Genomic DNA, 21,218 nt, shown 5'->3' on the forward strand with positions numbered 1-21,218 from the left:
TCTCCACTCCTTGAAGATGTGGCATGGTAAGTAACAATAGAGTCCATGTATTTAAATGTGTTTCTAAAACCCTGTCTAAGCCCTCAGTTCTTCCTGATAGCTTATCTTGGGTGAGTAGTGACACAGGCAAATCAGGTATCCAGCCAATGTGCAGCATGCTGGCAGCTTTGCTGGTCTTTGGATACTGCTTGTGCAATAACTCCAGGAAGCGATATGGCTGTGGTTATGGGTGAGTGGTGTACATGGAAGGACAGCTAGGCTCCCACCTCTCTGTAGCTTCCTCTTGGGATAAACATCCTCTTTTCATTATGAAAAGCAATCCCAGCAAGCAAGTGCCGCCACAGAGCTTTGAGGTTCATTCAGTATCAATAGTGTGTATTACCTTGTGTCTCATCCATGGCAGACACCATTCAGTGGTGTCTTACTTACTTACTGTCATTGCTTTATGCTTATTTTTGTGAATTTGTTTCCTCACTAGATTATACCCAGACACATTTTCCGTGCTATAACTCTGAATCCTCTTTTTTTTTTTTTCTTGAGGGAATTGTTGTGTCCTAAGGGCCATGGTAGCAACACTGAGCTGCCCATGGTGGAGCAGTTCCATAAATGTCATGGTACTTGGTACATCTGCTGCTGTGAAGAAATAGCTGCCAGTGACATAATCACTAGGACCACTCTACCATTACTTGTTTTCAAGGACTTAAATCCCAGTTTTCTCTTTCCAGCATTTTGAATTTTCAGACCTTGTCGATAGTCCACGGAACCCCAAAACTTCAGTATGGTTTTTCCCCAAGAGATTTCTCAGAAGTTTTGAAAGTTGAAGCATTTTTATTTTTTTTATAATTGTTCCTAGGAGCACCTGTCAAGGACTAGCTACTCTGATGTCATAAAAACATGAAACAGCAGAGTGCCTGTAAGCAGCAAAAAAACAGCCACAGTTCAGAGCAGCAGAGCACTGGCAGTGACTTGTTGGACTCTCCCTGTTCACACTGGTGGTGCCCAAAATGCTTTGGTTGGGCCTTTGAACTAGGGAAAAAAGAGACCTGATGCTGCCCAGATTATTCCACAGCATGCCTGGCCTTGCCAAGCATGGACTGCAGCTTCGCCTTCACTTGTAACCTTGGGCTGGAAGCAGTCACAGTGTTCCTGCTGATGCCTCAAACTCCATCCACTTCCCAGATTTCTTGAACTCTTTCCCTACGTGCAGCAACCTGTCTATTCTCCAGGTGGTTCCCTAAGAGGAGCAGTGTCCACACCTGTGTGGCTGTGACTGTAGCTGAGCTTTTGCTGACGCAAGCAACATCATCTTTCGAGTCACCACAGAAAACTGACCTCACCCAGGATGACTTGTAGCTTTAGCAGCCAGAGGACTCATTGCTAATGAGAAGTTTGGCCTTTCTTTTCACCTTCTGGCTTAGCACACCACAGGGAGATAATCTACAGGAAAGAGTGAGGGGGCTTATCAGGACATCCTATTATTAGTCCTTTTCCCAGCCTTTATATTTCTGTTCCCCTGACCCACCCTTTTCCCAAAACACTGTGGCTTTCAGCATGTCCTAATAGAGAATACTTCATCAAAAAAGAGATCAACACTAAGGACACCATTACATTGTTGTGCAGTTCTCTTTGTATTAAAATCTGGTAATTCGTTCTGACAAACAAATAGTTCACTTGTATAACTACTTAGAAGTTCCATTTTTCTCCCTGAAAACCAAATACTTGATTTCATGACCCTCTTATTCCTGTGTTTGGCTTGAACAGCTGAATCTACACCATTCCCCAAACTTCCATCAAGTCATGGTCCCTTGCTATCCCTTCCATGTGACCTCACCAAACAGTCATGCTGCCCTTTGCCCCTGGACATCTGTTGTTCTTCACATCAGTTCATTTTGCCCCCACAGGAGCTGTAGACGCATACCTGTCTACCTTTACTCCTATGGAAAAAGGAAGAGCAGAATTTAACGGGATGATAGTTGCCTCTCACACAGGTTATGCTATCTGTGACCAAGGCTCTGTGTAGCTGTCCTGAGATGGTAACATTTCTGCCTGTTTTCTCATCTCTGAAACCTCCTTTGCAGAGGCTCCTTGAGCCCTTTACCTGAGTAATCTTTCCTGAAAACCCAGTATTACAGTAAATAAAAAAAAAATAATCTCCTTTTAAGGAATGGAGGACTGCCTGGCCAGTGTGAGGTGAGTCCTGAGCAAGCACTGCAGAGGGGTGAGGAGAAAGGAAGGATGCCCCAGACACCAGTGTTGTGTTGAAACCCACCTGAGAGATGCCCTCTGGTAGATATAGCACAGAACCTCTGCTGACAAGTGTCACCTGCCTTTTAGATGGCCCGGTAAGTAAGGACATACAAATGGATATTGGTAATTATTTTGTCCCTTTTTTGCTTTTTCAGACTTTTGTTTTATCAGGAACATTAATAAATCCTTCCATTACATTACAGACAGCTATCTGTTTTCTGTTTTCTACATTCATGAATCCAAACAACTCTTAAAATAATCTGTTAAAATCCAAACCAGGGAAATGTGCTAAGCCAATCTTGCAATTAAAAAAAAAAAAAATCTAAAAAGTAACATGTTATGTTACATTTCATATGTATTAACTCATTTTGTTCCCAGGATTGGGGATGGGAGTTGGTTTGTTTAGTAATCTGAAAACACAATTTTTTTCAGATTTGTGCCAAGCTGTGCACTTTTCATTTCTCTTATCCTAGCACTCAACATCATGTCCAACAAAAGGCTGTGTGCAGCCAGAAACTGCTCTGACTTTGCAGGTGGTGGCTCTGGTTGTCTTTACAGCTGTTAATGTGAGTGCAGGCTTGGGAGTAAAGGCGTTATGCCAGCTGGACCCTCTGCCTTTTCCAGGAAGGCTGAGGGTGGACGCAGCATCTGTCTCAAATGATGCCATCACTAAGAAATCCCAGAAGGCAGCTGTGTCCTGACAGGAACCCCCTGGCCATGCCTTAAACCACTGCTGGGTTTCTATCTTGATTGAGGAAGTGAATTAGAGTAGGGAGATTTTGGCTCTCTGGAGATGCATTTTCACGCTGAGTCTCCCTGGGTGTACAGCTCTCTGGATTTTTGTTGTACTTCACAGAAAAGATCAGGTTCCACAAAAGAGAAAGCTGCATTACAGCAAGGGTGAAAAAAGAAAGATCAGGTAATGAAACAGAAATAAAATTGAAAACAATTTCAGTTAAAAAAGTTTAAATGCTTCCACACATCTCAGCCTCACTGTGGAAACTTGACAGTCAAATATTGAACAGTACACCATCTCACTGAATTTTATGTCATTATAGTAACAATGTTATTAAACTTGATACAGTTTTCTTTTAAATTCCAATGAAACATATTTCCTGATCTTTTCATACAAATGACCTTTGGGAACCATAGAAATCTAGACATTTCTTTATTTATGCTGCTGCATCAGCTAATACTTCCAGTCAGAAGCTATATTGGAAAGCATATGAAAGCCCTTATATGATACACTAATATTGTCAGCTAAATGTTGCATTAGAACATTTTAAACTAACAAGTAGAAAGCTTTCTTCTATGAAATTACTTGATGTGTTTCCATGAACGAGGTAGTGCCAATGGATCTGTAATATTTTGCAGATATTTCTCTATACTCTTCATTCTATTCCGGAATTTTAAACCTGTTTCTTTCTGTCTTACAAGCATTCTTTTTATAACACATCTTTTTCACAAAGTAAAAGAAAGGCATATATGTACATATAGTCTAAATATGCCATTATTCATCTTTTAAAAAAGCAGGCAAAACATTTTTGATAGCTCTCCATTGTATATAGTGACATAAAGCATTACTATAAATATTACTATAGCATATAATATTACTGTATTGATTTTATCTGTTTATTGTGTTTTATGGATAGGTATATTTTCTGAGAACTGTCCAATAGACAGGAAGTTCTGAATGAATCAGGAAATCTTGAAGCCTGGGCTTAATCCCGTCTTCCCACTGACTTTCTTCAAACAACATAGCTTTAAAAAAAATCAGTTTGGAGTTAATGAGGAGAAAAAGCCTGAAGGACACCAAAAGCCTTGTTTGACTTATTTGTGAATGATCTGCATATTTTAAAATCAAGTAGTATTTGAAAATCTAAACTGGATTCACAAACGGCCAAGTCTCTAAAAATCACAGGCAGCTTCTGAGAAAATGGACTTTAAAATATTTGTCCTTAAATCCTTTTCAAATCACATCTTAAAAGAAACCCAGCCTAGTGTTCAGAAAGTTGGGAAAATCAAAAATCATGAAAAAAAATTTGTCTTACTGTCAAACATTCATCAAGTGAGGAGAAGAAAACATTAGAAAAGAAGTTATCACATCCATACAGATTTTAAAGTAGGTCAGGAGCAACAAAGAGATTGCATTCTGTAGGAAGCATTGCAGTGTGAATTGGAAATAGGAATAAATACCACCATAAATATATCAAAAATAAACTTAATTTTTTTCAGAATTGATCTACTAATTCAGAATAAATATGCACTACAGAAGTTACTTTCTAACTTTTCAAGTGTCAGAAGAACTAGGAACAGTACTGACTAAAATTAATGTATGACTCCTCTATTCGTTTACTGCATTTTAGAATTTAGTGAGATTTAGTATTGAGATAAATCTAACATACATTTCTGACAGGATCAAGGAAATAATTGACTTGTTGCTAGAATTTTCCTTTATAATTGTCATGAATTGTATCAGTGACCAGAAATGGAATGTACTCTGCTGGACTTGTGACTAGAAAACTGAATTTCTTAGAAGAAGATAAAAATGAACAATTTCTTCCTTCACTTATATTCCAGGATTTCCTCAAAACATGGTTCTTTGTTTACAACCTCAGTCACATCAGTGTAATAAAAGGAAGAGTTATATGTATAGTGTTTTCCACAATATATTTTGACATCATTATGTAATTTTTAACCTGAATCTTTGTTAGCACAAAAAAGCTAATTCACTTCACAGACAACAGCATAGCGCTTTGATTAAATCTCATTTAACAGCAAATCATTATCCTATTGCTGACCTAAGCTCACTTTGAGAGTCAGGTCAAGCAAGGAATTTGGAGATCTGAGGTATATAAACAGTTGTAAATATAATTCTGCAGAAATATGTATGAATATGTAAACCAAACCACAAGTTTTAGATAATGCTAAGCACATATCACTGTAAACCAGATCTATCCAAAATTAAGCCCTTGGATCAAACAGATTCACACCTGCTTACCTGGGAATTGACTTTAGGGCAGGACATCAATTAGAGTAGGCAGTGCTGATGTTCGACTCTGCTAATGAGGAAATGAAATGCTGAGTATTGCCCCATTTTTTAACAGAATGGGCCAAATGCTGCCCTTGGTTACATTCCCAGGCCTCAGATAACACGAGTATAATTGAAAGCAGTTTTGGTTCAATATTTCTTGTATTTTAGAAGCTATGGAGCAATCAAGCAATATGACCTTTTAGTGGTCCACCAAAGAATCAAGTTCTGTTCTGTATGGGATCCAGACTAATCAATATCCTATTACAACCACAGCCTGTTTGGTTTGTTTTTTTTTTTTTTACAACTGAGACACATTGGGAATAGCTTGGACAAAACATTTCTCCCTGCAACAGCTGAGACTTGGCAGATTCACAAAATATTAGCGAGTTAAATCTATGCTTTTCAATAAAATTATATGAGTGTTTAAGCTGTATTGTACAATGTAGTGCAAACATACCCAGACTTAACTCATCCAAGAACTCCTCATTAAACCAAATTTCCAAACAACATCCACAACGAGAGGGAGTTTAGAATAATACACCCATCTTTATGCATTAAAAATACTTAAAGATAGCAAGCTCATACTAACTTGTCAGGTAAGCAGAGTTTTTATAGTCAGAAGCATAGGATGAAGTCCTTATTGGTACAAGGTCTAATTTTTCTCTTGGATGAGAGAAGGCAGAATTTACTGAAGGAAATCTCTGAACCACACAAAGAGCCAAAAATATTCCAGTGAGTAAGGATATCATCCACCATATTCAAGCACAGGGATGACTGATATCTTCTTCGACTTGCAGAAATATGGGGTGAGGCCCTGGGGTGAGGGTCTTAGCCTGCCATTGAAGTCCATGGCACCTCTCCAGCTCTTCAGCATGTTCAGACTTCCACTGGTGAGATCAGTGCAAAATAACAATGGCACTACAGGTGTGCCTGAGCACACATGTTACATACACATTGATGAGTAGAAGGATAAAAAGCACTGGGCCTGTTCTTATTTCACAAAACTGTCTCAAAGGAAGTAAAGCCAGACTGTCTCCATGTGCACTCATTTGTATTTCAGATCAGAAATAAGGAGGAAAAAGTACAACCCAAACCTGACCCTACATTTTTCCTTCAGAATGGGTTGGTTTTCTTAAAACAAAATAGCCACAGCCCTGTTATTAAAATCAATAATGAACTAAAGTCAGGTCATAGCTGTTTGGTTTTTAGGATGAACATTTCTGAGGAATAAATTTAGTAGACTTGCAGGTCAGAATAACACAGCAGTTTCACTTGTTTGTGTTCACCTACCAGTGGGTATTTTATTGCTTAAAATTATTACACTGGCCATCATGGGAACAGTGGGGTGAAGGATGCTGTAACCTCCAGGTTGTTTTGCAGTGAAGGGGATGTGGGCAGGGGTCCTGCATTGCCACATTCCTGCAGCAACATGATGCTGCATGGGGGACAAACACCATTGTGGAACTGGAGCCTGTTGTCACCCAGTGAGTCCATCCCTCTTGGATTTGAGTTTCTGTGCCATGCCTACTGCAGGCCATGAAGAAAAAAAAATGGTAGGTAAAGCACTTTTATTGAAACTTCATACTGCACAATATTTAATATGCCTTTCCGTGGATACTTGTTTGAAAGAAAGAAGGAACCTCTAGAATCCCTCAAACTCCTATTTGAACTTGGTAATGTGCTAAAGTAAATGTATGAAACAGTATTTTTCTTATTTGTTTATTTTTACCCACATATGCAAGCAGACCAGAAAATCTGTAGTATATCACTCCATATTCTGCATCTATTTGATCTCTCCTTGCTATGCTTCTGAAAAACTAATGGCATTTGACTTTCCTGTTTACAGGAGGAAAGAGTACTTTTTATAAGAGTGAGCAGAATTTTAAAAAAATGCTTTAACTCCTTTTGGAGTCAAAACCATGTGTCCCTGAGGCCATGGCTTGAGACCTGGTAAGGCATGAGCTACGTATGCATCCTTAAAACTGAAATAATGGGAGGTCTGTAACTGTTGTGTCATGAACACATTGGCTCTAAGTATCTAAATAAAGCTGACCTTTTACATACTAATGTTCCATTGATGCTAATAAAAAAAATCCCACTTTTTTCAGAGGCAGGAGTAGAAAGAAATATTACTAATACTTTAGTAAGATCTATGTATTCTTTCTGGAATGAAATGAGAAAGGTCAAATTTTCTCTCCCATCCCTTTTTCTTTTTGTGTTCTCTAACTTCTCACCCATCTTTGTTGTACTAATGAAATTAAGATATCCTTCATGATATAACTGTGAGCTAGGGGGATCTAAATTACCTTCATCTGGCATCATTCCAGTATACTATAAATGAAGTAATTGTCCTTGACTATAAAATTTGCATTTTCAAGACTTAATTGCTATCATTACATCTTTTTGTAATTCTATTAATTTAACTGAATGGAGCATTTGGTTTTATGGTAAAAAATTTGCATTAAAACATTGTACATCTAAATAGAATTTTAATATTTGTGTCAAAAGCTCAGTACAGTTGTCCCACAGGACCTAAACAATTTCACAAGAGGAGAATAGGAAGCAGTCGCACTTTAGGTCAACAAACAGGTTTCCCTTTGGTGAATATTAATAGAACTTGCTGTAACTGGCTTCATGTGATGAAAATCACGCCTGCCCGATCTCTACAAAAGTTTTGTTAATCTATGAATTCCATACCTTGATTCTTAGCAGGAATTTAATTTGCCCAGATATAGAATAGGTAGGACGGATGCTTGTTTTGTCAGGAAACAAACTCTTTTATTTTTCTTCCTTTCTTCATTCTTTTCTGACAGAACAAGGTACTTTGGTCAAAGACTATGGACAAATGGCTAAAGCAGTGTGAGGACTCTGAACTGGCTGAATGCACTGCAATTGCAGTGATGCCTTGTGCACTTTTTTATACATGGTGCCCAGTGGTAAGCTAAGACTGTGTTACCAAGTACACACAATTTGAAACTAGGTCCATCTTCTTGCAGTAAATTTATGTGATACTTGGGGACTGTGACCTCTCATTAGGTCTTTGGAGGTATTTAAGCCACTGGAGCCCTTGGGAAGTAGGTAGCCTGTGGGTTTGGGTTCCCACTCAGGCAGCACTACAGGCAATCACTCCAGGCACTACAAGAAACAACTAACATGTGGGTGAGTAAACTGCGTTTCATGTTGATCAGAAAAGTCTATGGTATTTTCCATTTTGTGGTGACAAACACCATTGAGTTGTATAACATATTATTTATGCAAGTAATCAAGATAGATTGGCTTTACAATGAATCGGTGTGGGGTTTTTTGGTTTTTTGTTTGGTTTTTTAAAATTTTTTTTTTTTAACTTATGAGTAATATTTCACAAGAGTTAGTGACAGAAATCTCATTAACTGCTCTTAATATATGTTGTATTTACTGGACTTCATAATCATTGTGTAATTAAGCTTCACAACTGGCTTGTGAAGCAGAAAAGATGAAAGATGCCTCCATGAAAGCAATTTATGGGACGGTGAAATTAAAGATAGATTTCTGAAAGTGTATAGGTACCACTTTTTGTTGGTGTTGGTGCCTAAATACCTCTGAGAGCCCAAAGCTCTTGCAAAGCTGTGTAGTGAGACACTGGTACCAGACTAGACCAAAACCTGGGAGCACAGGATGAAGCCTCTGTTTGAGATCATGGCTTTTGGGCAAGTGCCACAGTGGCTCTGCCTTCTGCCTTTGTCTCTTGAATGGGAATCACATTTACCCACTTTGTAGATTGTGTGATGGTTCAGGGTAAGCTGGAAATGCAATATGAAAGTCATAGGAGCAGGTAACATGCTTCTTCTACAGCCATCCATACATGCATCATTTTGGGGGGGTGTTGGCCTTTATTAGAAAAACTCCAGCATCATAGATGGGGCATGAAGGACTGACAAGAGTTTTAGTTCAGTGCTGAATCTCCCAGACCTACAAATATCAGCTCTACTGTGCCATTGGAGTCTGCTCTGTTGTTGTAGGCATATGCACAGGGTATGAAGGCTCACGGGGGATCTGCTGTACACAAAGACTGCATTTTTTCCACTTCAGGGAGGGCCCTGTGTATGTTCTTTCTTAACGGGTGAATTTCATTTGAAGTGAACATTATGTTAAGGCTGAATTTCTAGGCAGATTATATGATAGTGCATTAGAAGAAAAAAAACAACAACCCACCCAACCACCAACAAAAAAACCCAAATCCAAAACAAAACACATATTCTTTTGAAAAATCCAGGTCTAGCTGTTAGCATCAATTACTTCAAACACCTACTGACTTTTCTGGCACATCTATCTCATTGAATCTTGGAAGTGATTTTATGTGCTTTAAGCATTTGATCACATAATCAGCTTCTGCATGGCAATGCAAAGGATCCTGAGCATTGTCCTGGCAGATAGTCAAGCCAAACCTGACACGGAAACAAACATAAGGGAGCAATTGTTGTCAAAACACATTGCATCACTTTGCATGCTAAAGCATTTGCTCTGGTAATCCACCATGCTGACGTGTCCCTCTGCTGATGCCATCTGAGCAGGGACTGTATCCTTAAAGTTGACATGTGCATCACATTACAGCAGTGATTTTGTTATATATCATCGGCATAATGGATATTCAGAAGAGATTCATAATCTTGAAAGGTGGCTTGAATCCACAGATCTCATCCATGTTCTGGTGACTCAGAGCATTTTGGAAACTCATTTTATAACATCTCACGCTGGCTTGGGCAAAGGCAAAGTAAACAGTCGCCTAGGGCAGCAGACTTGGCAGAGAGGCAGTCCAGGTCTCCTTTCCTACTTGCTCTCTGCTGACAACAACAGGAATACGATGCTTTAACCTGCCTTGCCACTGTCCTTCCCACTCCCCTTTCCAATTTAATTTTAATGGAAATCTAAAGACATCTTTTTGCCTTCTCCCTGTCTCTTTTTCTTATTCACTCTCTCTCTAAAACTCCTACTGGTTTCTCCTAGGTTTTCTTTTCCATGGACACTCCACTGTCTCCTTTTTGGGCAATTCCAGTCCTGTGAGAGGGTTCCAAGACTCACATTTCTTTCTGCAAACAGCTATTTGCTATTTATTATTTGCCACCTTTGCTGGACAGCCTCAGCCATCCTGAAGTTTATGGTAGAATGAGCTATGTGAATAATACAACACTGTGAAAAAGTACACCAGATCATTTCCCTGTTGACAGCCATTGCTTTAAAAGTGCTTTTTGATATTGGGGAAAAATCCAGATAGCTGTAGAAAATTTTGGTGTATTGCTTATGACTTATGAGATTAAATGAGACAAAAGTAAGATGGTGTCAGCATGTTACTGAATCCCTGGAAAGGTGTGGCTTGCTCTGACAGTAATGCTGGTCATGCAACATAAAATTAGCTTGCAGAATTCATCGCCATGGGATGTTATAGAAACCAAAAGGCATAATCGTCTTCAAAGGGAAATTAGGAAAATTGTTCCACCAACGTCTGTCAAATGCAGTTATCTAGATGCAGCACCAAGCACAGGAAACCCCTAAAACACAGGTTGCTGGAAGCTATTTGGCTGGAGCCGTTCAAGGATCACCCTCTCCATGAGTGAGAACAGTTCCTGTTTGAGCTGTGTTAAGACTGATCTTTCAGTCTCTCTCATTAATACGTGTGCCTCATGGTTAAGGTGAACTGCTCTGGACTTAGTCATCTGAAAGTTAATGTCATTTGAAAGTGAAGTTAGAGGAAGCCTGTTCCAAGTGGCAGCTACTCCTGTCTGTGTTGAAAACACTAAAGGATGAGATAAATTACTTAGATTAAGTGTCTTGTACTTATGACTTGTACTTTTGTCCATTAAGCTTGAAGACTTTGTCTGTAAAAATGAACAGAGTTCAGAAGGAGTTTGTTTTTCCAAGCAAGAAAGCAAGACCTCAGATAGTCTGTGTGGGTGTTGTTTATGCCTGTACTGTGTCCTTCCACATAGATTTATTTTTGCCCTGTCTCAAAGCTTTGGATTGCCTTAACTTGCTTAACTTGGCCAATTCCACCTCCTTCTGGCATGCATAACATGAAGTCATTCCCTCAACCTACTCTGAAAGAAGCTCAGAGGTGTGCCACCTTTCTAAAATGACAAAGCAGCAACCTTCCTTTGGGAGTAGTACAAGTTTCTGAAATCAGTAATTTGACAAGCTGTGGCAATTTGACAAGCTGTGACAGAAGTCTCTGGAAGCTTTTTGCACATCAGTGTATACACAACTACCATACTTAAGAGAGCAGCAGATCCTTCACTCATTTGGCTCATTATTTTTGCCTGAGGAAGTGGAGCTCACAAATGTAGGCATGTATTTGTTAGGGTTTTTTGCTACACTCATTGCCTCAGATCCCTACTGACAATGGTTGTTATCGAGACAATCTTGTGAAGGGAAGCAAGGAACTGTGAGTAATTTGTTAAGTGTGAGGCCAGACATTATGGTTTTTGCTTACTGCTCTCAATGCCTTAATTAGTCCAATACTTAGACTAAGTGTTGGGATCTCTTCAGGAGTCAAAAAGGTGATGCTGGTGGTGCCTTGGCAGAGGTTTAGAAAGGATGGGGGAAAGCTTGCAAGGTGACAGATAATACACTGACAGATGGCAATGACTATGTTCTGTGCTCTTTTAACGCTCTTCAGGTAGATCTCAAGGAGGCTCAGTAAAAGTATGAGTGAGGATGAAACTGTGCCCTGGTGTCACTAGAGTTAATAACAGCTTAGTGTCTTCTAGGCACAAGGAGGAATTTGAACCACACATGCCAGTGGGGTTGTAGCAGGACCTTTGCTTGGGGCTCAGGGAGGTTCAACCACGGTTCAAGGTTCGAGCAGACAAGGCTGCAGGCAACATAAATGGTACAAGGAAGCATTACCTCTTTTTGACATCCAGAACCTAATTGTGCTCACTCTTTCTGGGAAGGATGCAATTTTTTCTGTTCAGTCTGAGACTTCTGTGGGATTGGGATCTCACATTATTCTTTCTTAGCCTGTTCTCTGTTCAATTAGGTAGAAATCAGACTCCATATTTATTCTTATTTAAGCAATGAGTATCTGTGGATACGCATCTCTAAAATAAACATCCAAACATTAGAAAGCTTATTTTTCATTAATTTTATGTATGTGTATATATATATATATATATATGTATATATATATGTCTATCTTTTTTCTGTTACTTTCTAATCTCTTAAATTTTCTTATAGAAAAGTGGCAGGGTTTTAGCTGATAATTTATCAGGTAATGAATTGGACTTTCACAAAGACTCAGCAAAGAGCCTCTGGATGTAAAAATGAAACTGCTGATGTGAAAATACTATCTGTAGTAACCACTGGAAGCAAACTGCAAAAATCCAGGTCGCTGATCAATGTCTACTTTGCAAAGTAAGAACATAGTCAAGTACAAGCCCTGTGGTCCAAGTGCCTTCTCTTCCTCTTGGAGTCTGTTAACTGCTGTAGCTGAGATTTAGATCAATTACACTTTATATTGCTGAGATCATGTGTTTTGCTGACAGACAGGCTTGTATCCTACTCACTCTCATCCATCTCAGTCACATTAGCAGCTTCAAAGGTATTAAGGAGTGAGCAAGCCTGACCTTCTTCTCAGCCCCAAATGACCTTGGGGAATTTTTTTTTTGGTGTTTGTGTGTGTGGACAACAGACAGCAGGTGAGTCTATGTAGACACTATTAGTAAAGCTACATGGCTCTGCAACAAGGCATTTTGGAGAGAAAGAAGAATTTCTGAGAAGGTGTTTGTAGGTGCACACTTTTCAGTCCTTGATATTGACCTTCAGAGTTAAGCTTCTCATGAATCAGTTTAGTAGTTGTGGAAATGGTTAGGCTCAAAGAGAATGAATGCATCCATTTTTTATTTTCTCATTAGGTGCTTAATCTGAAACTGTTTTTAAACAAAACTTTTTGTATTAAATGTAATTTTCTTAATATTCTCTTCACATACCATTTTGGTTTAACAGCTAAGGCAGAGAATTGACACACATTTAATATTGTTAATTTTAAAAAAATTCATTTTAAGTTGTAGAAACACCAAACTAATTTTTTTTAATCCATTTATGGCTTAGCCCCATTTCCTGAAGTTTTCCTCCCATGTATGCTGGAGTTTTTTTTTCCATCTCTCACTGTGCTGTGTTTATTATTCTTACAGCTTAGAGTTTTCTTCTTCCTCAGCTGCCAGTTTGTCAGTTATGATCAAGTGTCAAAATGAAAGCAAGGATAAGCATCAATTACCAAAAATTACGTAGTCAGTTTACTATTCATTAGAAGAAAGGACTTTTCTCTCAATGCATACCGGATGTGAACTGTAACTAGGCACGTGAGTTGTCTACGCACTCATTTTCACATCTGAAATCTAACAGCCAGGTTGGGTAATCCAGTATTCACCTGCCAGGCATGGAGTTCTTGCAGTATAGGAGCAATACCTTTAAATCTTTTAATACTGGAGGTTATTCAAAGTATTTCAAGTACCGTCTTTTCTGCAGGAACAACTTTTTAATCTCTTCTCCGTAGGAAGACTGCAATCTCAGGTTGCACAATCTTCTACTTTAAATTCTTTAGCATTTTCTTCTCTCCCTCTCCCTCATTTTATTTTTTCCTGAATAAAATGGTGGGTATTCTACAAAATTAAAGTTAAAAAAATAGAAGTAGGACTGTAATTACTTTTAATGTTGCTGCCATGAAACTAAGTATTTTCTTTATTATGGGGAAAAAAATGAAACCTTTGATACTTTAGAATCTCCTTTTCACTTCACAGTTAGGAGAAATTATTTTTTGCAATTCATAATTTTTTTCAGTGTATAATTTGATTTTCTTTTTCGGTATGAAAATGAATCATAGACAAGCATATATTCTCCATTAAAAACAGAAAAAGTGAGTGAGGTAAACGGGCATTCTCAAGGTTTTTTAAGTCACTACCCAGATTTTTATTTGTCTCCCCACTACACAGATTTCTCTTTGTCCCCCCACTTATTTGTGGGGTATACACTGTGGACGTCCTTGCTGCAAATAATTCTTAACCCACTCTAGAAATGTGAGATTTCCTTCATGCTGAAATGTACTGGAATTTTTAAGAACTATATTTAAAGTGCTTCTTCTGCAGCCTGTTTCACGCATTTGATGCCAGTTGGGTCTGCCCAGTACAGGTTGGTCTGCTGACATGGGAGAAAAATCAAGCAAAATCCCAGTGTTTTGTACCCATGGGTTGTCCATTTCCAACTTGGCCTCTCTGACAACCTTCAGCTTCTAGTTGTGCAGGCTGAAGTAGATCCCTGAGTTCATAACAAGGCTTTGGAAAGTCCTTTGTGGCTGCTTCAGCATGAAAGCACAACTCTGTGGATCTGGTGGCAGGAATGTGGGCTTATGCTGGTTTGGGCAATGATGGTGTTATTCTTTTACTTGGTGAGTGGTGACTGAAATCGTAAACTAATGCTTTCCACATAGACGATAGGGAGAACAGCTGCTGCTTTGAGGAAAAATCAAAACATTTCACTTCTAAAATATATTTATAAAGCCATATAAATGTATTTTTCATTTTGTGTACCTGGGAATAGCTAAGCCCAAGCATAGTTAGGGGTAGACTTGCTGAAATATTGCAGTGAGACTTGTCATCAAGCCCTTCCTAGTGTTTGGGTCACTTTGGCACCTGCAGTCTTAAGACTTTGAAGCTTGCAAATGCAACTCAAACTCAGACTAAAAGCATTGTGAGCGTACTCCTTTAGAGATTTGTACCTCTGACATGCCGCTCTGTTGAGACTGGCAGCAAGCCTGCTAGTTTTTACTAGTTGTGGCAGACTGTTTCAATGTCTTTTACCCTTTATATAAAGCCAGTCTCCTCAAATGCTTGTATTTTTGTGTTTAAAGCCATTGAACCTTTCCTAAATGGTAAAATCATGTATTCTCACTACTTTTCTTAAACATTTACAGAGCACACAATTGGACTGCAGCTCTGTACCTATTCCTAATTCCATTCTGTCTGAAAGCCATAGAGATATCCTGCAATGCTTTTCCCTGCCTCTGAAATGTCTAGAGCACTTCTTGATGCCTTCAGTGAGCTCAATTTCTTATTTCTCAATTTCTTATTTCTCTGTTTGTAGAAGGAGTGGAGAAACTCCTGGGTGTAGACAAGTGTGAGAGCAGAATTTTGGCAATCCCTGGCTGGCCACTGGTCCTTTGGAATACTGTCACCATCCTGTGCCATACAGAGCAGCCTGTAATAACTCCTGCCTGTTTTGGGTATGAAGGCAGAAGAAAGGGAATATATGACTTTCTTCCATAACTTACTCCCCTGTAAAAGGATTTTAAAGAATCTTTGGGGAAAAATTTAGGCCTCAGATGCGCATACGTGAATCTCACTGAGCTCACAGAAGGCCATGCGAGTGCCTGCATTAACAGACAAAATATGGCTTTTGATCTTTAAGAGAAATTAATATAAAATATGTAATTACATTACTGTATAATGGGATATTTTTAAAATACTTTGTTAAAAATACTCCCCAAACTGAAATACAAAACAACACAATATCCCAAGCCTCGGACTGTTAATGGCCTATCTTCACTAATGCACATCGCACCTTTGATGCTGTTTGTAAATGTGCTTTTGTGCTTTGAAATTCAGTAAAATATTTGTACTTAATGAAATAATAGCCCAAGCACCTTTCTGTCCTCATGTCTGTCCATGTTTGAGAATGGCATCATATTTGGAAGAGAAATATACATACTTGTCCTGGCCATCTGCAGGGCCTCCCCTGTGACCAGGCCTTTTCTGCTGCCACACAAAACCCAACTGTGACGGCTCAGCACTCATTCCATGGACCTGCAAGCACAGAGAATTCCAGCACGTGCTTACATTCCTGAGCCTGCAGGTTTCCCAGCACCTCTTGTAGCTATTTCCTGAAAGAGTGTGATGGATTAAAAACCTCTGCTGACATAGACCTCTCAGGGGTGTGCAAGACTGACAGCTTGGAGGTGGCTCCCCAGGGTCTATTGACACCTTGAAACTGCTGCAGTTGCATCAGCCTGTGAGTGGGTGGTAATGAAAGGCAATGAACCTCAACCAGAGGCATCTTGGCTTTCATTTTACCTGCCTGAAATTCTCAATGTGTTGGTCTGACTTAAATGTTCACCGAAATCTGAAGCAGCTTCTGCCTGGAAAGGTTCCTACAAACAGAAAAAGAAGTCCAAGAGTGAGCAAGTGGTATTGAGCAGAGTCTGCCTGAGACAAGTTCTTAGGAGGAACAGCAAACTCTCTTATTTCTTCATCAGAGAAATAGCACAATGAAGAAGAAACCAACATAAGGCCTTTCCAGGTCTCTATTGCTCTGTCAAATTGCAAATAAAAGGGAGATAAACTGTGGGATCCACTTCATCAAGGTAACAGTCTTAGGTGAATAGGATCATTGTGTAATCTCAGAACTAGCATTTACATGTTTCCATTGAAATGAGGTCTGGTCTTGTTCCCTGTTCTCTGTCTGTCGGTTACACAAGAGACCTTTCTCCTGAAAAGTTTCCTTAAGTCTTCCCAGTTGTAAGACTGGATTTGTTCCCCATTTTGTACTGGAGTATCTCCATTTTTCAGCTGAAATGTTTAGTATGTGTTCACCTTTAGGCAGAAACAGAGGCTAGAACCTTTCCATCTGGTCCTTTAGCTGAGATTTTATGAAGTTGTGAACAATGAAGGGAAGGGTAATAATAGAAATATACATGCAGCCCTTACCATAAAAACAACTTGTATTTTAGCAATAACAAAATACGTATTTTTTACAGTATTTCTATTTTGCTGATTCTCAAAGTCTAATAGATTGAATATTTTTTTGCTATTAAGCTTCATAGATTATAGCTGAAGTCATAATATTCTATGAAATGCCATCTATCTCAATGAGTTTTGATTGGACTTTTGTTGTTTAGTTGATTGTATCAGATGCTGTTTATTCCGTTCAGATCCACAAGTAAAAAACATTTATTATTATTTTTGGTGACACTAATTTGGTGTGCAAAATGATGTTTTTGGTCCCCTGCCCATCTCTTTAAAGAGTATTGACTAAAATTTTGCTGAAAAAAATAAAGCAGCAGAGAAATAACAAACAAACAAACAAAAAACCAGGACCCACAAACAAACAACTGAAGTGACAAAAAACACCCTGGAAACCAAAACTCTGTTTTTTCATGCCTTGTTTAACTATTAGAAAATACTTATTTGCAGCAAATTGCTACAGGGGTAGAAGTGAGGAACAGAATGCTATAGCTTATAGAAAAGTATTGACATAGCTGGAGATCAGGTACACTCCTTAGCACCCATCCCCTGTCCTCTTTGTAGTGGGGGGGTATTCCTGCAGTGCTTTGGAGATGAGAGAAGCTGAAACCAAAGGACTCTCTACATAATGCTGTATTAAAATGAACCTTTTCAATGTGTTAATACAGTAAAATCCCTGTTATCTGAATCCCATATTCTTCAATTACCGTAGCTTGTGATTCAGATAAATGGGAATCACCAAAATATAAACTTGCACTGTATATTAACTCAGTGGATAGTAATCTCTTTCTTACATTATTTACATAAACTGCAGCATGATTTGGCACATAAAGATAGTAGGTTTAGTTTATTTTAGAAATTCAGTGCACATTATATCTTGCACCAAAAAATGCATTCAAGTTATATCTCAAGGTATAAATCTGAATTAATATTAACCAGGCTTTGTATGTTCAAGTTTGTAAGCATATCCTAGCAGATTCATCAGAAAGAAGGCTAGTCAGTACAGATGAAAAATAAGAAATTATTATCTCTGTTGCAGCACACAAAGAAGTGAAGATAGGATCTACTTTCATTCTTTTCCAGCTGCTGGAAGATTTTAGATAGCATTTTGGATTGCTTCTTTCTTCTATTTATATTAGAGAATGGAGTAGAGAAAGTCTTGGGGCAACTGAAGCCCTATGGTAAATTGATTGAAGTAGATGCAGGTAGATAATTTGTGAATTTTGTTGCTGGCACTACAACAAGTGACAATGCTGAAGGTAGCTTTTCTGAACATCAGAAGTACAGATAAAGTTTATTGTTTTGTGGGATGGTTTAGTTGGATGCAGTGCTGCTCTTTAAAGATTAGGCCAGCCTCATTAAACATGGGTGTACATTAACCACTTAGATCTACAGCTTCTGCCTGTCTTCATGGTTAGCATTTGGTTGCTGCTGAATGCTTAGTTTATTTTTAGGTTTAGCTTGTTCATGCAGCTGAAGTTTATCTAAGCTTGGCTTTTTTTTCTGAAAGAAAACACGCACACTTGGAGTCCAGAGTACCTCATGCTCTTCTGATGCTGTGCTATCTCCTTGCTGACTGTCAAGGATGGGAAAGGCCATAGGTATTGCCCCCTGTAGAATGGGTGAATCAGGTGTGTTTGGTTTTGAGGTGGGAAAAAAGTGCCATCCAATCCTGGTACTCATTTTGATGCTCAAAGATGACATAAAAGCTGCACACCAGGAAGGAATGCCCACTGAGGAGGAAGAAAGCAGCCCTGCACTCCTCTGTGATTGGGACTGACTGTGTTGTTGCTGGGTGGAACAGCGTAATGCTGCTGCTGCTCCTGCTCCAGCACTGTGATGTTTCTGTTCCAGATTGTGCTGACTCACATCCAAGAAAATATGATACACAGATATAATGCACTGTAACTCTTTTCCTTCCCCCCGTAACCTCGGTAAGTGTTTGGTTTCTTTTTCCTCTCTTTGGCTAGCGTGGTGCTAATATAGCTTTACTGTTAGAATTAATAGGAGGGGGAAAGGCAACCTTGTAAACAAACTGGTAGCAGACAGATTAATCTTGGAGAGGGCATTTAAATGCAACCTGCTGTTTGTGGTACGTCCACCTCTCTTTAGAGCTGATCAATCCCGATAACTCGCCCATCTCTACAAACGACACTTGTTAGAGCTGTGGTCTTAAATGGGAGAAGTGCTTACAATGCCCATTTACAACTGTATTCTGTTTAATTAGTCAGCACAGCCAGTGCTGCAGGGATAGATCACTTGCCTTTAAAGATTTGAGAATGTTAATAGTATAGTATATCATTTTAATTATTATTGGATTAATGTTGTGTCTCGAAGAACATCTAATGCAAATCACAAGAAATGGCCTGAAGTGACCCAAGGGTTGTGCTTTATTAGAAAAGTAATAGGTCCATTGCTTAAATATAAAAAGAGGTTCTTTCTTCAAATATCACTCTACTCTGGGCTTCTCCGTGTGTGTGTATGTTAAAATGAAATCCTTTTACTTCCACTTTGTCCACAGAAAGTTTCTGTAGCTAATGCATTAAATGGCTGAGAGAGCAGCTGTAATATCAAGAGATGAAGAGGAGATCCAAAACAGCAGTGATGGTGAAGACAGGTTTCCTACTCAAGTTGCTGTAACAGCATCCCCTGGTTGCTCTGCCAGCCCTTCACTAGATAGCCTTGATGAAGACAAGGGAAGCTCAGCAGAGCCAGAAAGACTGTCTGTCCTCTCCAGCAGGGCAGTGGCCCAGCTAAAAGCCCCGACTGGCCCAGAGATGGTTCGTGGTGGCCAGGCACAGACGACAGTCCCTGGGCTGGCTGAGCATCCTCTGGCAGCTGTAGATGCATCCCTGGGTGCCTCCTCATGCCTTGCAGCAGTTGATAACCTGCTGCCTGTGCACCTTGCCTCCTTGTATGACAAAAGCCCCTGCTGTGATGGCAAACTGAGCTCAGAGGTGCTGCAGGACCTGAGGGTGCCCGGTGAGGCCCTGCAGGCACGGACTGGCACCCAGCAGGAAGGGACTGGCACCCAGCAGGCAGGGAGCAGCACCCAGAGCAGCATGGCCTCCTGCAGTTTGGGCCATGTGATTTGGATGAAGACCACAACAGTAATGGAGACCTTAGAAAAGAAGAAGAAGGAGGAAAAGGAGAAGTACCGGCTCCAGCTAGCAATGTACCGACGGCTCCTGCTGCTGCGCTCCATCAGGAGTTTGCATAGGCAGCTGGAGCAGCAGCAGGCCAGGCTGCAGGAATGCTATGGCACGGTGATAAATACAAAGAAAGAAGTGTTGAAACACATTTGCCCAACCTCGCCCTCACCTTCGCCGTAATCATGTTGCTGCCTGCAGAAATGAGCTTTGCAATGCCATCCGAGACGCCTTGCATGCCATCAGGGTGGTGTCTTTGTGTGTGCCAAGCAGAGAGGAAACAGCAGCAGCAGCAGATCAAGAAGAGAGGAGAGAAGGTACAGCCTTGGTCCTTGAATTTATTTGGAGGAAAAAGAAGCAAGGGTGAACCTGTGCAAGAAGCTGGCTCCTGATTCCCATTCAAAGCCTCAAGGTGGAAAAGGACTTTTTTGGCAGATAGGTTTGTAAAAAGAAAAAAGTCACCACAAACTGGGAACCTAGTTTGTCACCTGACCCATAAAGGATGCAAAGTTGCTGCCTGCTGGATATGTAATATGGCACATCTCCCTTCTATTTTCAGAGCCAACAAAATTTGAACAGAATTAGGGTTTATTTATCTACAAGAATATCTGAATTTAAAAAAACAGGATATTTGAAACACTTAGGCTAAGGCTTGATTATATCTACCTAGCTGCCCGTTTTTCACAAAACTGCTAAGGACACTGTATGTTTGCAACCTCTACTTTCCTTTAAAATTAATTCAGATTGATCAGAAATTATTGTGGAAAGTTAGGACAGCCAAACACACACAGGGAAAGAGTGCAAAAGCCTAAGTCTGATTTCCTCAGGAAAGTAATGTAAAAACAAGGGCCTTGTAGTCTGATGTTGCACTGGAAACCCAGGCTGGCAGTGCCAGGGGAATGTTCAAGGTCTGCACAATTATTAATCTGCTGCTAATTCCCAATGGCACTAGCATCTGCAAATCAAGCATATTTTGTGCCTTACTGCTGTCATTTAATGGAAGCTGGTGACAATTAGCACTTT

At 39.6% G+C, this 21,218-nt stretch overlaps 1 protein-coding gene across 1 annotated transcript; it reads left to right on the forward strand.

Annotated features, from left to right (window-relative positions):
- Window positions 1–19,592: 19,592 nt before the first annotated feature.
- On the forward strand, window positions 19,593–20,378 carry LOC131567924 (UPF0500 protein C1orf216 homolog). Its single transcript, XM_058819733.1, has one exon. The coding sequence runs from the start codon at window positions 19,593–19,595 to the stop codon at window positions 20,376–20,378; it is 786 nt and encodes a 261-aa protein (XP_058675716.1).
- The last annotated feature ends 840 nt before the right edge of the window (window positions 20,379–21,218 follow it).

The sequence above is a fragment of the Ammospiza caudacuta genome, chromosome 1, assembly GCF_027887145.1.
Source record: "Ammospiza caudacuta isolate bAmmCau1 chromosome 1, bAmmCau1.pri, whole genome shotgun sequence".
NCBI lineage: Eukaryota > Metazoa > Chordata > Aves > Passeriformes > Passerellidae > Ammospiza > Ammospiza caudacuta.

What these genes read in the sequence shown, in the direction of transcription:
- LOC131567924 (XM_058819733.1), top strand. Translation starts at nt 19,593, where the DNA reads ATGGCTGAGAGAGCAGCTGTAATATCAAGAGATGAAGAGGAGATCCAA.